This window comes from Lactuca sativa, chromosome 5 (genome assembly GCF_002870075.4).
Source record: "Lactuca sativa cultivar Salinas chromosome 5, Lsat_Salinas_v11, whole genome shotgun sequence".
Classification (NCBI taxonomy): Eukaryota; Viridiplantae; Streptophyta; class Magnoliopsida; order Asterales; family Asteraceae; genus Lactuca; species Lactuca sativa.
Window position 1 is genome coordinate 53511255 of NC_056627.2, and position 19728 is coordinate 53530982.

Here is a 19728-nt window from a genome sequence, read left to right on the forward strand (position 1 = left end):
TCGCGCACCACTGGAACCTCCTTCAATGTCTTCGGTCTCTCGGAACTCTTCCGCGTATCCAACACATACGCCACAAAGCCGTTACATCCCCGCTGTAGGCATTGCCTCGCCCTAGCGGCCGAACAAAAAGCTGATCTCGAACGGATACCTTCGCCGTACACCGTAAGAACTCCCCCACTAGGGTCTCGTATAGTCACCAACTGACGCTCGCAGTCGATGACAGCGCTGAATCGGCTCAACCAGTCCATACCTACGATGACACAGACATCACCCATCGCAATAGGAATTAGGTCAATCGGAAACGCGACCCCGAAGATCTCTAGCACACATCCCCGAAGGACCTCCGTAGCACAAATCACCCTCTCAGCCGCAATGGAAATGCTCAAAGGCCGACTTAACGGCTCACGACTAATGCCGATGTGCTGACTAAAAGCTAACGATACAAACGATCTACTCGCACCCGAATCAAATAATACTAGAGTAGGCATAGAGTTCACAAGGAAAGTACCTACACATACATTAACATAAGCATAACATTTCGACCTTTAATTAAATACATGAATGATAACATACCTGCCACAACATCGGGCGCAGCGCGGACCTCCTCCGCAGTCAGCTGAAAGGCTCTCCCGCGAGCCCTCGGGGCCTCGACCTTCACCGGTCGGGTCTCAGTAGTCCGGGTAGTAGGTGTAGCTCCCTGACGAAGTTGCGGACACTCGGCCTTCCGATGGCCTGTCTGGTTGCAGTGAAAGCAAACCATAAACCCCTTAGGGCAATCCCTGGCAATATGTCCCTCTTTGCCACACTTGTAGCAACCACCAGCTCGACACGCCCCCTCGTGACTCTTGCCGCACTTCGCGCAAGTGCGACCCTTCGAACCTCCCATCCTCGAATCAGCGAACCTAGTCCGCTTGGCTGCCGGCTGAGACTGGGCCGGTCGTCGATCCACCTGCCGAGACTCGGCCTCCTCCCTCGCTTGAGTCTCTAACTCGATCTCACGCTTCCTGGCGTTCGCCTGAAGCTCAGTGAAAGTACGATAGGTGGAGTTTGACACAAACTCCCGGATCTCCCTCTTCAACACACCCAAATAACGGCTCATCCGCGACTGCTCCGTAGATACCAGCTCGGGGTAGAACATTGCCCTCTCATGAAACTTCCGTGTGATCACTGCCACGGAATCAGTACCCTGCTTAAGGGTCAAGAACTCCTGAATCAATCGCTCCCTCTCTACCGGGGGAACGTACTCATCCCTGAACATCTCCGTAAACCTCTCCCATGTCACCGCCATAATCTCTGCCTGAGTGAAGTTCGCCGTCACGAACTTCCACCAATCCTTCGCTCCCAGACGGAGCTGGTTCAAGGCGAACCGTACCCTCAAGTGCTCCGGGCATGAGCAAGTATAGAAGCACCCCTCGATGTCGGCGATCCACCTCATAGCTGCAATCGGATCCTGCGTCCCATCAAATTCAGGGGGTTTCGTGTTGCTGAATTCCCTGAATAGTAATGAATCACCCCCTTGCGGCCTGGCAGCAGCCACCGCTGCGGTAGCGGCAGTAACTGCAGCTTCAGTAAGTGCGGCGTACCGCTCCTCGAACTCCTCCATCAGCGTGGTCTTAATAGACCCAAACATCTCCGGGATCTCAGCCCGGACCGCCGCAACTACCTCTTCCTGAATAATCTGACGAATCTCATCGTCACTCGCACCGCTCGAACTCGCCCCATTGCGTGTGATAACCATGATGTCTCTGAAATACAACATAAAATCATCAGAGACTCCACCAAGTACAATTGTACTCGATACGCGCCCTACCCAGTCTCCGATTTCCAGGGATTCTTATTTGAGTCATCCACTGATTCGGTGCCTTCGGTAGTACGGGCCCAATACTACCGACCACACCGTATCAGTATTCGTCCCAAATCTTCCTCCCCAAATCCCGAATAATGAGTACTCTACCTCTAGTATACACTATCTACTTGCACGCTACCACGTATCTCATATAAGCAATCTCCCTAGACTAAGGCATCACAAAACAGGCAATTCTAGTCCTATCATGAATGCCTAGTCTTCTAGCATGCATAACCATTCATAATTCAGTGCATAACATAACATTGTAAGGTATTCTGGGGATCTTTACCGTTCGGACGCTGGCTGCACGTACACACTGTTCCATCCTTGTTTTACCGCTTCATCGTTTATAAAATGTTGTGTCCTTATTATTTAAAAAGATTTTTCCTCAAATCCCCGGTCTGAGTTCAGTTGCACCCAAAAGTACACCCGAATCCCTCAAACCAAGGCTCTGATACCAATTGTAACAGTTCAAATTTTCAAATAAAATTTTCAATTAAAAACAAAACATTATTATTCGACAAAAGGGATTGTCCCAAGTTTATTTCAAAAATACAAATAATAAATCTCCAGGATCTTCAACAGTGGCAGTATGTACGTGTCACGCCGGCGCCTTTCCACGGTCATCACTAGTACCTAAAACACATGAACACAGCTAGTAAGCATAAATGCTTAGTGAGTTCCCCAGTACACGACTTACCCACATACGCCTTCCGGCCCGGACCTTTCGGTCCACATAACGTTGCCTTCCGGCCCGTAATATAATCGCCTTCCGGCCCATAATATGTATATCGCCTTCCGGCCCGTATTAGATTGCCTTCCGGCCCATAGTATTTTGCCTTCCGGCCCACGATAGTATAAAACATAACACATATAGCATAATACACATAACACATAAATCATACATCATACCGTCCTTTCTATCACATAGAGTCTCGCCTTCCGGCCCGTATAAGCATACATCACATATAAGCACACATCACATATAAAGCATCTACTCCTCTATACATAGCATGAATATAACACATACGACCTTCCGGTCTCACAATCAAACCCATCCGGGTGAAGTATAGTGAGAAGACTCACCTCGTAGTTTGCAAGCTATAAACTCTTCGGGCTACTCGCACACGATCCGCTAATCCGCAGGTTCCCTATAATACCACATCCTTTGTTAATGATCTTATCAAACAAGACCACTGACCCTACTAAGTTATATACAGATCAACGGTCAACCTTGACCGGACTCGTCGAGTCCAAAGGGTAACTCGACGAGTATAGACACCCGGACACCACTCGCCGAGTCTGAAGAACGACTCGACGAGTTCCTGTAGATCTTCAAGCTACTCGCCGAGTCTGAAGAACAACTCGGCGAGTCCTAGTGAACCTTCAAGCTACTCTCCGAGTCTGATCATCGGACTCGGCGAGTCCTCACCATGCAGTCAATCCGCTGCCTCCTGTACTTCGCATGATTTCGAAATACATAGGTGTGGGGCTTCCTGGACTTTCACATATACTAATACAGGGGTTTTAACACTTATAACAACAATATAATCCAACAAATCCTTAAATGGGTTTCCTAAACCCTAAACTCGTATAGAACGTAAAAGCTACGGATTTCGATCCGAAGATTACCTGGAAACGTGTTCCTTGTGTCTCCAAACCTCCAGTCCTCGATTCCTTTGATCACCACCTTGCTCCTCCTTGTCTAACAATCTCTTCAAGCCTTCTCAAATCCTCTCTCTTGCTTCAGATGCTCACACACTCCCAGGGGATCTTCAACCGGCCAAAAGACGCGACATGACGGCCATAAGATCGTTATATACGGTTCAGAATCGAAACGGCTAGGGTTCAGCTGAACAGCGTCGACCTGCCGAGTCCCTTATTGGACTCGTCGAGTCCAGTCGCGCATCTGCGACTAAGACCATGGCCCTACTCGGCGAGTCGTGCACCAACTCGCCGAGTCCCCTCCTAAATGTGCCCCAAAAATAATTTAAAGAAATACCTGAAATTCCGGGCTGTTACAGTTATGCCTTCTTTGGAGCCTTTTATGATTCAAAACGTGAGTTATTGACTCTCCTTTGGACGGAAACTTCAGATCTGGACTCTCATTGCATTCTAGAAGTGTAAAGTTTCAGTTATGGTCGTGATTGAGGTCCCTCTTGAGCTTGGAACCCCAATAAGAGATTAGGGTTGGCATTTGAAGCCTTTAAAGCCATGCATGCAATTAAAGTTTGCAACTTTACGTGATAAGCATGCCCTAGAAGCTTGGATCTGTGATTTGGAGCCGCTGCATGGCTCAAATCAGGTCTGTATGGAAAAGGGACTGAATGGACTCGGCGGGTTGCAACCTTGACTCGGCGAGTCATATGAAGATATCAGTGGACTCGACGAGTTGGATGAGCAACTCGGCGAGTCCGATGAAGATTGCCTTAGACTCGACGAGTTGTCTGAACAACTCGGCGAGTCGGATGAGTTTTCCCGAGAAAAGTAGTGTTTGAGTGAAATAGCTCCATTCCTTCTTAGTTACACGAAAAGTTAGCAACCTTATGTGTTCAGATGGTTCCAGAGGCTCAGATCTACAAGTTAGATACTCTGGAATGGTTTAGAATTCAATTGTATGGCATCTGCACGACAGGACTCGGTGAGTTGTTCTTCGGACTCGACGAGTCGATTCGCGAGTCCCCGTCTTTCTTCGGCTTGTGAGTTCAGGGTGAGTCAGTGAGTGGGAAAGGGACTCTGTGAGTTCAAGTCAGAGTTAGTAAAGAAGGGACTCGGCAAGTCTGCGCCCTGACTCGGCGAGTCTGGTCAACTGGAAGTTGACTTTGACCAGGGAGTTGACTTTGACCAGGGGTAAAATAGTCATCATACCCAGAGGGTATTTACAAGTAACTAATCTACTGTTTTTGGGATTTGTAGCCGGAGAGTTCCTGAGCAGCACTCAACCACTTTTAGAGTTAGCATCTCAGCAGCCAACATTACGAGGTGAGTTTTCCTTCTAGTAGGAATGGGTCTACAGCCACAAAGCCAGCCCGTTAGTTAGCAGCAGTTCCGAACCTTGGTCCGATGGAGTAGTTAGATTGCTTGATGTCTTTGTGATTCAAGCATGTCCTTGTGTTATGTGTGCCGGACTTCAGTCCGATGCAGTATGCAGTATACGTGTTTATGCTGGTTCTTATGTGTTTATACTATGCTGTGTTCAGTCAGTTCCGGACATTGGTCCGATGCAGGGGACAAGGTCCTAGTCAATTTTGGTCTCCGGTCCGATGCGACAAGTTCCGAACTTCGGTCCGATGTAAGGGACAAGGTCCCAGTTAGTTCCGGACTTCGGTCTGATGCAGTTCCCGGGCTTCGATCGGAGGCAGAGGGCAAGGCCATGGTTAGTTTCTGGACTTCGGTCAAATGTAGTGTCCAGATTTCGGTCTGATGCAGTGGGCAAGCCCAACATGTGCTTTATATGTCATTGTATGGTATGTGGTAGTTTAGGGGAGCTCACTAAGCTTTGTGCTTACAGTTTCAGTTTTGGTTTCAGGTACTTCCGCAAGCAAAGGGAAGAGCTCGGGATGATGGCATTGCACACACCATAGTTTCAGCTTTTGTCTTGGGAATTTATTTCAGATACTCTGTTATGTTGATATAGTTATTTTGTCATGACACATCTATTATAAGTTTTTGGGATTTATGACGTACGATTTCATGATATATTATAAATGGTGGATATCTTTAGTATTATTTAAAAAAAAAAAATTGGGTCGTATTTAGGGTCGTTTCAGAATATCTAGAGCATGTCTCAACTTCTCAGCAAAGTGGCGTCGAACCAAGATAGTGAGAACGGAATCATGCACTTCCAAAAGATGTAGAAGGATAGAATGCACATCACCAAGCCTGGGTGAGCGTCAAAGCTTATGTTTTGACGTTAGTGGTCTTGAGAGCTAGTTCATCCATGAGTTTGTTCTCCATGGCTAGATCAGCTTGAAGCTTATCAAGACGCTGATTGATGGATGATTGAAGCTCAGTGTAGTCTGATTTGATGGCGTGACGTGCTTCCTCAAAATGCTTCTGTGCATTCTTTTGTGCTGCATCTTGAAGGGAATCAAGGAAAATATGAGCATCATAAATTAGTTTTTCGACGTTTGCGGTCGCTTGCTTGCAATCTTTTGTGGAGTCATCAACTACTATAGAATCTTTCTGGCAGGAGGAAGTGGAAGCATCCACAGCTTTAACAACATTAGAAATGGTAGAATCATGCTCTTTGACAAAGGTTGTCATTCAGAATACGCCTGAGTTGGAGGAGAGGATAAAGAAGAGATCATTTGATCAAGTTTGTCATTCAGGTTCTTTAGATGCTTCTTCGTGACTGGAGCATCATCATCATCATCGTTTTGAATACGATATGGGCTAAAATAAACCGAATCAAACTCCATTTCTGCTCCACCAAGAACAGTGTCCGATTCGTGTGAGGGAGGTGGGGATAAAGGTTTTGAAGTGGTTGGCGGTTCAGATCCTGAAGTAGGTGCCCCCATATCAGATATGTTGACACAAACTTGAGGTTGAGTGGTAGCGATAGAGATTGTAGTTCTGGTTGTGGTAACCTCAGTGAATAAAGGAGTTGGAATCGGAATTGAGGTTGTAGTGGTAGAAGAAACGGGAGGAGGACAAGGAGCAATGGTAATTGGAAATGGTTGGGTAGGAGAAGGAGGAGGTGAGTTTCGGTTACCATCATGATCTAGTGAGGGAGGAGGCGAATTACCATGAAGTTAACTTTCGTGTTGAGAGACATCGTCATCACCAGATTCTGGTTCAGGCTGAGGATCAGAAGGAACGTATTCTGAGTCACTAGATGAAGGAACCTTTGGTTTGTGCACCTTCTTCTTTGTCTTTCGTTTCTTTGGAGCCGAATGAGCAGCTTGCTCAGGCTTTCGCTTCTTTAGAGTAGAAACTTTAGAGGGTTGACCTTCCTTCTCACCTTTCTTTTCAGGCTTCTTCCCTCATTTCGCTGGTTTGTCTGTTGCGTTCAATGAACTTTGCATTTCAGGAGTAAGTGTCCTTAGTCATGAAGGAGGGAGCTTCTTGTACTCATTCATCAATTTACTTTAAGGTGAGACACAATGGTACATTGATTTCGAAACCGAACCAATAAAGATGAACTTCAATGGATCAGAAATAATGATCTTCGTCGTGTGAAAAGTAGCAGTCGATGACATTAAGGAGTCCGCCATGGATGGAAATTGAAATTTATCCATTGCCCAATGAGTAACTAGGGTCCAAAACCTAGCACATGATATTTCAGAATACCGAGATGCAGAGTTGAGACTTTGAACCAGTTGCGACCATAAGATGGATCAAAAGTCCATGTGAACCCCATGGTATAGACCATAAAGAAGGGTCATAAACTCCTTGCTCGCCCCATCAGAACCAACAACCCTCTTCGATAAGTCGTTGAAGAGGAGGGTAAATAGTCTATTCCACTGAGGAGGAAGGCATGACTTCTTGAACTTTGTAACAGTAAAAAGAACCTCTGTATACCCCATATCATAAAACATATTGTGAAGAGTTGAGTGGTCGAAACATTATCAGGGTTGATCATGGAGTCATCGACAACCATCCTTAGTAACGAGCATAATCGATTTTTGGAAATTTACGCTTTGTGATTGAAGATCTCAAAGAAGATCCTCTCGTTGACCTTGTCGTAGACAGCAGTTGAGTAGACTCGTGAGAGCAATGACATTGGAATGTACTCCACCTTGGATAGCGCAACGACAAGTGGTGAATATTTGAGGTATTCAACCTCTTGCAGCATATATGGATCATACTGGAACGGTGATAGATCAATGATGATCTTATGTTTTGGTTTGATTGTGAGAAGAGATGACTGAGCAGTCTTGTCATGATTATGAACAATAGAAAGAGAGTACGTTGTATAGCTCTTAAGAGGATCTGTAGGTGATAAGAGTATAAACAGAAGTTGAGAAATCATTTTATACCATTACGATGTGAGAAAAAAATCCAGAGTAATGAGTGCACAATCCGCTGACGTATCGCCTGAAAAGGCGCGATTTGACAATTATTACCTCGAAAAGAGTGTCAGGCGGCGTGAGAATGGAAATGATTCAAATTCACGCGCCTTTATTGCCTTATCCTTTCAACTTCTATTTGAATTTTGAAACGATTCAAATTCTCTATGAAATGTTGAGACATCCTTTCGCTTCCTGTGGATATGGCCTTAGCTCCCAATATAACGTATCACCACACCAAATTGAACCGAGCGTTGTATTTGAGAAATACTGGTTTGTACCACGATCAAATCTTGTGAAAAATCATAATGATCTTTGTGGAAGACTGTGCCAATCGAAAAGAAATAAAGAAAATTATTTGTGGAATTTAAGTGATGTCTATATAGACACGAAACGATAGATCCCAGGCACAAATCGCTTCCTTCAAAGTTAATAGAGACTTAGAAGTGTCTGTGTGGTTTCCTATTGAAATACGATCAAATGTCAATTAAGAAACATTGAAAGGAATCTTTTCAAATGTAAGCTATAATGGGTGGCTTCGCTTCAACTGAACTTCAGTACTTCACATAAGACTGAAAGTTGGATGAAGTACTTGAGAGACCAGTGTGGCCTATTGAACAAGTGGGTGAGATAATATATTCAATGACTTGGTGGGAAAGATGTTGAAATCTTAAAAAAAAACAAAAACTGGATCTTTTGGGAAGAAAAGTCTTGGTGTTAGACAATTCATAATGATCTCACAAAAACAAAAAAGATTTCAAAGTGCAGACTGTCAATTCATTTAAGGTATTGGGTTTTGGGTCTCACTTAGCACGTTGTGAAATGAAACTAAGATCATCAACACAGATGTTGAGTAACCGTAAACCTCAGTGGTAAAAGTTGAGAGTCTCAAGGGTTATGATTATGAACCGAGATGAGATGGAGAAGTGATAATAGGTGGTAAAAGAACCGAAAGTACCTCTGTTATTAAGACAGACTAAGCAGATAACTCTTAACTCGTTATGAGAAGAGTGAGGTAGCTCATGACATGAGTGATATTTTTGAGTTTTATGAATTTTCTGAAAATGAAATAAAAAAAAGAAAAGAAAATATTGTTGAATTTTATGAATTTGAAGACATAAAGAAAACATATACATAATATACAAAGGATATGTGAGTTCCAAACCAGAATATGAAACAATCGCTCACTTTGAAAAATTATAAGAGGCGAAATATACTGAGCCTTCGGTTCATTTCGGTTCCCGAAAAATTAGGAGCCGAAATAGACAGAGCGTTCGGCTCATTTCAGTTATCATAAAATTTTATGAAAGTGAAAGCAAAAGTTATACTTATTGAAACGAGTGTGGTTTTGGAACTAACTCAACTTCCATCATTCCTAAGCCTTGTAGTATTTTATTAAATGATGCTTCATGAAAGGCCTTAGTAAAAATGTCAGCCAACTCATCATAGGACCGAACGAAGTGAATTTCAACATTCCCGTCTTCTAAGTGATCCTTGATGAAGTGATATGTTAGTGCTATGTGTTTCGTCTTGGAATGTTACACTGGATTATTACAAATTCTGATGGCACTTTTAGAATCAAAATAAAGAGGAATCTGTCAATAGAGAGTCATATCAACAGTTGGTTTCTCCAAAGATGGTGTTAACTTCGTTCCGAATTCCATGGGAACCTTTACTTCGGAATCACCCATCATGCCAAACTTAGCTAGTAAGGTCTTCGTGTAAGCTTCCTGATTGATAAATTTCCCTTCGGGTCCCTGTCTAATATTCAAGCCAAGAAAAAAGTTAATTGAACCCATTGAGCTCATCTCAAACTTAGTCTCCATCAATTTCCTGAATTTAGCTGTTAGGTTGGGATTTGTGGAACCGAAGATGATATCATCAAAGTAAATTTGGACGATTAAGTGGTCACCCTCTTTCTTGCGAAAGAAGGTTGGGACAACCGAACCTTGTTTAAACTTTGACATTTTTAGAAATCGAGTAAGGGTTTCATACCAGGCTCTAGGAGCTTGCTTTAACCAATTGACGGCTTTATCTAGAATATAGCAGGGATCAGGATACTTTTCGTTCACGAAACCTGGTGGTTGCTCAACATATACGGTCTCCTCTAGTTCTCCATTCAAGAATGCACACTTGACATCCATTTGAAACACTTCAAAGTTTTTGTGTTCAGTATGCCAGAAAGATTCAAATTGATTCTAACCTTGCCACTAGAGCGAACGTTTCTTCATAGTCTATACCTTATTCTTGACAATATACTTTCACAACCAACCTCGATTTATTACAAATCTCATTCCCTTCTTTGTCCATTTTCTTTATGAAAACCCATTTTAAGCCAACTACAGATGCATCCTTTGGTGTGGGAATTAATCTCCAAAATCGATTTCGCTCAAACTCATGAAGTTCGTCTTGCATTGCCTGTACCAAATCTGAGTGATCCAGTGCAATATTATCCGTTTTCGGTTCTATTTTTGAGACGAACGAGTTAAACATGCAAAATTCAACTTGAGAGAATATAGAAGTTCGTTTCGCTTTTATTTGAGAGAGAGTAAGGACTCCCTCAGATGCTTCACCAATTACTTGAGTTTTGGATGATGTCTTGTCCATTTTGTGAGAGGAGGGTAGTTTGGATCATAGGCTGGATCCAATTCGACATTAATTTCATCTTCCAATTCTGATTGAAAATCTGAATCATCATTCATATTATGATTCTCCCTCTCAAATGATGAGACGATTTTAACATCAGGATTAAAATCCCCCCCCCCCTTGAATGAGGCGTCATGGGTCTTTGTTAGTGATGGATTTCCCTCCTCATGGAATATAAAACTTTCTTTTGGAGGTTCACTTGGACCTGGCTGTCTGGTTGGTTCTTGATGTTCGCTTTCCATTTCTTTTGCTGCTTCATCTATAACATTCTTCAAGTTGTCAATCTTGTTGTCAGCTGCCTTTGACTCAGAATTTATTGCACTCTTTGGTTTATCAAAGAGCAATATGCATTCTTCAAATAGATTGGAAATCAGAACGAGACTTGACCTGATGCTGGAAAGATTTCCTTTGTTGATCCTTTATTTGATTGAAGTTTCTTCACATAATCATCATCAAAGGTGACATAATAATAGGTTTCTTCAATTCTCTTTGAATGCTTATTCAGAACCCTATATGCCTTTGAAGTTACTGAGTACCAAGGAAGATCCCTTCATCTGCCTTAGCATCGAACTTGTTTCGATTCTCTTTGGAGTTGAAAATAATGCATCTTGAACCGAACACTTGGAAGAACATGACATTAGGCTTGCGATTATTCAAGATTTCATATGGAGTGATGGATAAGTGCTTGTTGAGAAAGGATCGGTTCTAGGTATAGCTAGCAGAAGCTATTGCATCGGCCCAGAAGTAAAAAGGTAAAGAAGCGAAGCTAAGCATGGTTCGGGCTGCTTCACACAAATAGTGGTTTCACCTTTCAACCATGCCATTCTGTTGTGGAGTGTAGGGTGCTGAGAAATTGTGAGACGCTCCTTTATCAACAAGAAATTCTTCGAACTCTTGATTTTTAAATTCCAGCGCGTTGTCACTTCTGATGTTTCTAACCACCTTACATAGTTGAAATTCCACTTGCTTTATAAATGCTTTGAGCTTAGGAGTCGCCTCTGATTTTTGTTTAAGAAAGAAAACCCAAGTGAAATGTGAAATGTCATCTATAATAACCAAGATGTATTTACTACTACCGATGCTTTCAATTGCTGAAGTACCGAACAAGTCGATGTGTAGAAGTTCAAGTGGTTCAATAATCTTTGTGTTAACACGTGTGGGGTGACTCTTTCGGCTTTGCTTTCCCATTTCGCATGCAGTGCACAAGTGTTCCTTATCAAATTTTAGAAGGGTAAGTCCTCGTACATGATCACCAATAACCAACTTATTGATATCTTTAAAGTTGAGATGTGACAGTCTTTGGTGCCAGAGCTAACTTTCGTCATAGTGTGCTTTTGACAAAAGGCATATAGTTGGCTTTCCACGAATTGGGTTAAGATTTAGAGGATACATCTCTCCTTTTCGCTTGGATTTCAACAGGACAATTTTCGTCTTCTTTTCGAAAATCTCAGAACCTTCATCATCGAATGAAACTTTCAAGCCAGTTCCTACGACTAGTTGTGAAACGCTGATGAGATTGTGTTGTAATCCATCAACATATGCAATCTCCCTGATTGAGAATTATCCATTTGTGATCATTCCATATTTGACACATCCACCATCCACCATACTTAAGGGACCGAAACTCCCTTAGCTCTTCCCTCCTTCCTGTCATGTGATGAGAACAACCATTATCAATGTACCATTCGTCGTCGAACTGCTCGTCACTAATAACCTGCAAAAATTTCAGCAGATTTAGGAACCCAAAGTTTCTTGGGTCCTCGTGATCCTTTTACAGGATATGGAATAGCAATAGAAAAATCAACCAAATATGTTCTTTTTATTAACGTGGTTTCATCTTTTCTTTTGATGGTAAAAACTTTGATTTTGTTGTTGTCCAGCTTTGGTTTATTTGAAGCTGACTTTTTATTTTTGCTTTGATTTTCATTTAAGTTTTTCTTTAGATTCTTAGGGTTAGCTAATGTCTTCTTGGTATGAACTTCAGGGTGCGAGACTATCTTTCCCTTCCCTTTGATGTCCTTGACTTGATTCGGCTTCGATTTTTGATTGCCTTTAGGATCGAAGATAGGCTTTCGGTTCTTATTTCTGCTTGATTCAGCATCGAAACTGTTTCTTCGGTTTATCTTAACAAGCTTTGACTGGAGATAATTCTCTAGATACCTTTTCCGTTTCGCCTTGAATTTCTTTAGTACCACTTGTACTTGGCTTATCAAATCTTGAAGGCTTGTTGAGAGGTTCAGCCACATACCTACTCTTGACTCTGCATGAGGTTTGCTCTGACAGAACAACTGTTTTGTCTGCATTGTCAATGGGAACTGACCAGAAAAAGTTATCATCCCCATCAGCATTGTCTTCATCTACCAAAGAAGTTAGCTCAACGGTTTGCTTCTTGGTAACTCCAGTGGTGGCATAGACTTGATTTGGTACAGTTTGCAGCTTTTTGTATACCACTGCCTTTTCCTTAAGGACTTTGGACTTGTCCTTGGACATACAAGTGAATGTAACTAAGTTTTCAGATATAAGAGGTTTTGTGTAACACCCATAAAATTTGAGTCAAAATTAAAACTTTTTAATACATTTTAAAACCATCAAGTTATTATAGCTTGTTTTCAAAATAATTTAGACATCTGAGTATCCCCAAAATAAATTCATAAGACCATAAAATATGAAGAGTTGTACGATCACGCCTTTGCCTTCCTGCGATCATCTGATGTACCTGAAACAATACACTTAAACTGTAAGTCCGAGAGCTTAGTGAGTTACCCCAAAAATACCAACACCATACAACATAACCATATCATATAACCAATACAGAACAGCACACATAATAATTCGTCAGCCTGACTGGACCGCCTCACAGGCCTTCGGTCTGACTGGATCCCTTTGAAGGGCCTTCACATTATCTGAACCGCCCTGGGTATGTTGGCCTCCAGCACAAAGCATGACTGCCTCAATCCAACCCCAAATCAAACAAGCATGTGTACAAAAATATCATACACTTGCATATATATATATATATATATATATATATATATATATATATATATATATATATATATATATATATATATATATATATATATATATATATAACAGTAATACCAATCTAACAAATCACCAATCATAACAACATCCTATAACCAGGATACCGACCTAACCAGGTCACTAACATAGCATGATCCTATATACCAGGATACCGTTATAACAATCATAATAGCATAACAACATCCTATCTACCAGGATACCTATCTAACAGATCATAACAACATACAATCATACTATAACCAGGATACCGATCTATCCGAAATCTAACATAGCAACCACCCTAAACCAGGATGAAATCTATCGTATCAATAACATAGCAACCATCCTAAACCAGGATGTAATTTAGCATATATTAATAACATAGCAACCATTCTAAACCAGGATGTAAATCATAAAGGGTCAGCCTTGGTGTCGTAGACCCTGTTGATATAGTGAGGATAACTCACCTGGCACTGCTGAAGTCCCGCGGATACAACTCCAACTGTTGGTTGACAACTTCCCGAACTGTTAACAGGAAACAACACCCAATTAGTAATTAGGTTCCAAGCCCAAGGTCCAACTCACACACCAAAAGCCCAAAAGTCAAGTAATGGGCCAAAGCCCAACATGTGGCCCAATTTTTTCCAAATTGGGCCCAGACCTCTAAATGGTCTTTCCTTAAGGCCCATTATCACATAATCACAAAGGCCCAATTATGGCCCATCTATGGCCCAATTTTCCATATCGGGCCCAAGTCCCTCACGTGGGCCTTATCCTAAAACCCATTAATTATTCTATTCCATTTGCTTGATCTTGGATGGCCCATTAATAAGGTAAACATCAACGCCCAAGAGAAGGCCCAACAATAAACCCATGTAAAATTAGGGTTTCTCATAACATGATGATTAGGGGTAAGTGTTTCACACTTAACCCATTAAATGTTAATCCATTAAGGACTTAATCCATTAAGTCGATTATTGCCTTAGGTTAATTTACAATGATTATTATTTACTATTTCAGGTTATTAAATAATCTCGTGTGTATATGTCCCGACTATTTCCCCCAAATTAGGGTTTTATGCCATTAGGGTTTTCCAAACCCTAATTAGGGTTTCCTACCCAATCTTAGCCCATTAATCAATTAGTTGGGGTTTTAGGTCACTTTGGGCCTCATTGGGCCCACTAGGGTTTATTTGCGCCCATTAGGGTTTCAATGGTCCCACATTGACGAAACATCCCCCAAACGAGGTCCAAACGCAATCAAAACACACTGCCACCCGACACGGCGGCCGGTGGTGGCAGGAGGTGGCAAACACCACCTCATGGTGGTGGTTCAAGCTTTTCTATTATTATTCCGATTACATATTACAATGATTCACACAAACTATCCCAAAATAAACACCTAATATTTCCCAACCAACCACCATGAGGCGGCAGACGGTGGTCGGAGGTGGCAGCCACCACCTCGCAGTGGTGGTGCTAGCGGTTCTTGATTCCTAGCCAATAAACTACACACCCTACAGTAGGAACAAACACCCATCCGCTTTCTTTCTTGAAAATGGATGCAACCACCCTCCTGGTAGCGGTTGGCGACGACATTCATCGGAAATAGCGAACCATAGCGACCTTGACGGCGGCAGCCACCATGGCTGATGGCCATGGTGGTTTTTTGTGACTCCATGGAGACAGAACCCATGATTGCAACATTCCGCCTTGCGGGCCACGAACACAGCCACCATTTCACGGTGGCAAGTGGCAGGCGGCACCCGGAGGTCACATAATGAGACAGCCGCTCGGAGCGGTGGTCTTCTTTGGCTTCGTACGACGTGAAATAGCATCCTACACACAACCACCCTGAAGCGATTCATGAGAGTTGGAGGGAAGAAACGATGGAGCGGCCTACATCATTGGTGGATCAAGCGGCGGCAGACGAGAGGAGTCCTCATGAACACGACGACTAAAATGCAAGCGAGATTTATTCCCGATGTTAGGATGGACAGGATGTGGGTGCTCCGGTGGTTGGGGCTTCGATCGATCGGAGAGACAAGGGAGAGTTGGGGTGGTGACGGCGTCTGGAGACTACACCATTAGGGTTAGTGTTACTAGTTGTAACGTATATATATCCCCCTCCACGAAACTAGGCCCCATAATACCACATTCGGTCCCTCCTTATTCCTTTTCTTTCAAATTAATCCATATTTTACACTTTCAATCTTGCCTCCTTAAACTCTTTACAATTCAAGTCCAAAATGTTAGCGATCAACCCTTCCCTCCACAAATCTTTCTAACATATGTTCAAAATTTACTCTTTAGCCCTTGACTTCTAAAATCCTTTGCAAAATAAATCCCATGATTGCACTTTAACCCTCGGAACTTCAATTCTTATCATTTGCTTCCCGAAACCATCACTCTAGTAATTTATTAACTAATTTTGGGCAATAAATAATATAAAATAAAAATAAAAGTTATTACACGGGTTTCGGGTTTATTATTTAATTATTATATTTTAAACGAGATGTTACAACTCTCCCCACTTAAATTTGATTTCATCCTCAAAATATTTTCTTCTCATTCCTTACATGTCAAACAACTTGAACTACAATCTCGAGCATAATCCCAGTGTTTCCGAGGCCACCGCAACCAACCCTCGCAGAGTTCTGAAACCTAAAAATAAAAGAATTCCTTGCAATATAATCACATTTACTCAATCCGAAACCTGAAGTTTCAACGTGGTCCGACTCAATGATAGGTCTCTCATACCAAATCATTATTGCCGAGCCTAGTCCGCTTGTCTTTCATCTAACTATTCATCTCCTAATATCTGGGGTTCCAACATCTAGATACTTCTCATACACCCGAAGACCCAATTCATCAGTACCGCCCTTTACGCGATAAGTGTCTGAACACTGATCCGCCTGAAACAGTAAGTTGCCACATGGCTTCTTTCCAAAAACTTACCAGGACCTCCCTGGTCTCAATTCGCTCACCAATCATCTAACATGCTAGGTTCCGACCTGGTCGTGGAGCTAAAGGACTCCCATATAGTTGCCTCACACGACTTCTGAACAAAATCCTTCTCTTGAACTAGTTGCCACTAGTTATCATGTCATTGAGGATCTAATAACCTCTTGATCCAACCGATCGGATCCATGCATCGAATCTCGTCGCTACTAACCTATGGCTAAAAGCGATTGCTACATGACCAATGGTAGCCTTTCATCACACGAAAGCTTAAGCAATCCATTGCTTCCTTGGACTCATAACTATAGTGGCATTCCTGCAGTCTTATCACTAGCTTAACCAGGTCTAATCTGGTTCCCAAAACATGAATGACAGAACATTCTAATCCCAAGCCTTCCTAAAACTGACAGATACCCATTCAGATCTACTCCCGGTTACCTAACTGGAGTATTACCTAATCCAAGCAGATTAATCCCATGAGACACTCCGAAGTGATGAGATCACCAAGATCCACTGTACTCTATCTGATTTCTAATAACAACTTCCGATCAACCCAAAATATACCAAAGTCTTCAGCCTACTGCAACAACACGTTCAATACTTCGGAAGAGACCTACTAATTGATATAGCATAACAGCATACTCTATACCCACACATACATCTACAAACACATACAAATTTGTCGAAACATGAAGTGACCCTCTTAACTTACTCTACCACAGCCCACAAGGATCCGCAATCAAGCTCTCATCAGCAGCCTCATCCGAAGTCATCTATCCAACTGCAGTCTTACTTACTTTACTTAGTTTAATTTTATCTATATTTTCTAAAATACTCTCTATTGTCCAGTATGCCTTGCATGGCTACTCTTAGAGAGTGGATCAAATGTCATTCTTGAGTCTCTATATAAAGAGCTCATTCTTTCTCAGTTTATAATCAATCTTTCACATCTATCCATCTGAACTATCTTCATGTATATCAATTACATTTCTCTTACGCATCTCATATCTTTCTTAATCTTTAAATCCTCTCGAACCTAACTGATAATTACTTCTCTTCGGAGCCAGTCATTCGTGACTTTATCACTAAGTTTGATCTCACTCACTAACTTGGTTTGAATGCATTCCATGTTATGAATCAACTTATGTGTTTACTTGATATATCACCTGCTGTCATTCATGCTTCCTTACATTTTCGCAACTAACTATCTAACTATCTAACTCACTAACTTATTATTTTGGAGCTTTCAGATCCTTTGAGATTAACTAATTCTACAACTATACTTGTTCTAACGTTTGTTCATGTATGTCTCAAGTCTCAATAATTGGTATCAGAGCCATAGTGGCTGCTTTTTGAAAAACAAAACTCTGATTTTCAATGGGCCTTCTATACCACTGGAGCTGATTTCTTAAAATAAAAAAAACAAGGAAGAATGGCACAAGGACTTTCTCTGAATGTTTCCAACAGTGTTGGTGGTTCAAATCAAGCTCCAATATTGGTGGAAAATGAATACCATCACTGGTCTCTAAGAATGGAAATATACTTAAGGAGACTAGGTAGATATGTATGATGATCTGTTGAAGGACCACATGTGTCTGTTCTCACACATGTTCAAACTGATGGCACCACAGCCAAACTAGGAGGAGGACAACTAGTCATGAACCGTCCCACCAAAGATGATCTTGATAAAATGGAAAATGATGTTGTTGCTTTTTATGAAATCTCTTGTGGAGTTGCTCCTGACAACTTCGACATTATCATAAACTGTAAATCAGCAAAAGAGATCTGGGATGTTCTCAAGAACTTGTATAAAAGCTCAGAACAGGCTCAAGATAAGAATCTTACAACTACACTCAATGAATTTAGCAACTTCAAGGCTCATATTGGCGAAAGTTTAGAAGACTCTTTCAAAAGGTTCAATCTGATAGTCACTAAGTTATCAAATGTTGGCACCATCTGCAGTAACCATTAAACAAACCTTCAATTTCTCAATGGTTTTGGAAGACATTGGACTACTGCTAGAATGATAGTTCAAGGAGGTAGAAAGATTCATTCCCTGTCTCTCTACAAGCTCTATGGGGAAGTGTAAGCACAAGAATCCACTATACTTAAAGATTGTGCTGACTTTGGAGGACCACTTGCTCTTGTAGCACAAGCTCCTCATAATCAATATTACTCTCCCTTGTATGACACTACATCGCAGTTGTATGAAGCCGACTCAGAATATGATGATGAAGAAGAATTTCAGAAAGCTATTACTCTTGTTAGTAAACAGTTCAACCGGCTATTACCTCCCTCTTTTCGCAAAAATCAACAATTCAACAAACCTCCTTTCAACCGTAACTTCAACCCACAAAACAATCACTCTCACTATCCTAATAGTTCACATCCACCACCGCAATCTCAAAACACTCAACCAAAGGAGGCACCGCAGACCATTCAAACCTCTGACTCCGGTACTCATTCAGAAGACAAAAGTGATGTTGTAATATGTGACAAGTGCAACAAAGAGAATCATTTTGCAAAGGATTGCAAAGCTAATATGGTGAAAGACAAAGTTTTCTACCTTAGAATGGCTCAAGAATTGGAGGAAAAGGAAAAGGCTAGGGCATATGTGGCTCATGTCAAAATAGACCATCAAGTTTGGTCATCCGGAGATGAAGAAGAAACCATCAACAATATCAAAGGAAAAGGCAAGATTTGCATGCTAGCAACTGCTGATGATGATGGGTCTACAAAGCTGGAAAGGAACTACTGCTACATGGCAAAGTATGGAACTCTAAGCATCGTCGAACACGTAAAACTCATGATCCAAACTCTAAACTATAACATGCATGACTCTCAACCTTTCATAGACAATCTTAATGATACATGTGTTGTCGTCCTTACAGACTACGACAAAGCCTTATATGAGAAGAACATAGCGTCCCAAGAGATGTTTCATGTGAGATGACGACTGGACAACAAAAGACTCAAAATGGATATGTTAGAAAGATATTTAGAGTTAGAAAAAGATGCAAGAATGTTGAGTGAAACACAACTAGAAATAGCTTTGAACCAAAGAGATTTAGCTTAGAGTGAGAGTGTACGCTTAAATCTATTAATAGAGAAATTGTTCAATGAAAGTGAAGCAATTAAAAATTTGGTTAATAATGGAACTGTGGACAATACATACAATTGGGGTTGGTCCAATGGATATCCTACCACTGAGGATTCCTCACTCCGGCTTAACAAAGATCGA

At 41.7% G+C, this 19728-nt stretch overlaps 1 protein-coding gene across 1 annotated transcript; it reads right to left on the bottom strand.

Annotated features, from left to right (window-relative positions):
• Positions 1-10433: 10433 nt before the first annotated feature.
• LOC111887260 (uncharacterized) lies at positions 10434-11691 on the bottom strand. The gene is made up of 2 exons (XM_023883420.1): positions 11312-11691; positions 10434-10920 (listed from the first exon to the last, which is right to left on the bottom strand). The coding sequence occupies exons 1-2, from the start codon at positions 11689-11691 to the stop codon at positions 10434-10436; spliced, it is 867 nt and encodes a 288-aa protein (XP_023739188.1).
• Positions 11692-19728: the final 8037 nt, after the last annotated feature.

What these genes read in the sequence shown, in the direction of transcription:
- LOC111887260 (XM_023883420.1), bottom strand. Translation starts at nt 11,691, where the DNA reads ATGGGAAAGCAAAGCCGAAAGAGTCACCCCACACGTGTTAACACAAAG. An exon ending in CAGAATGGCATGGTTGAAAG is followed by an intron (nt 10,921 to 11,311) that starts GTGAAACCACTA and finishes AATCAAATAAAG; the next exon opens with GATCAACAAAGGAAATCTTT.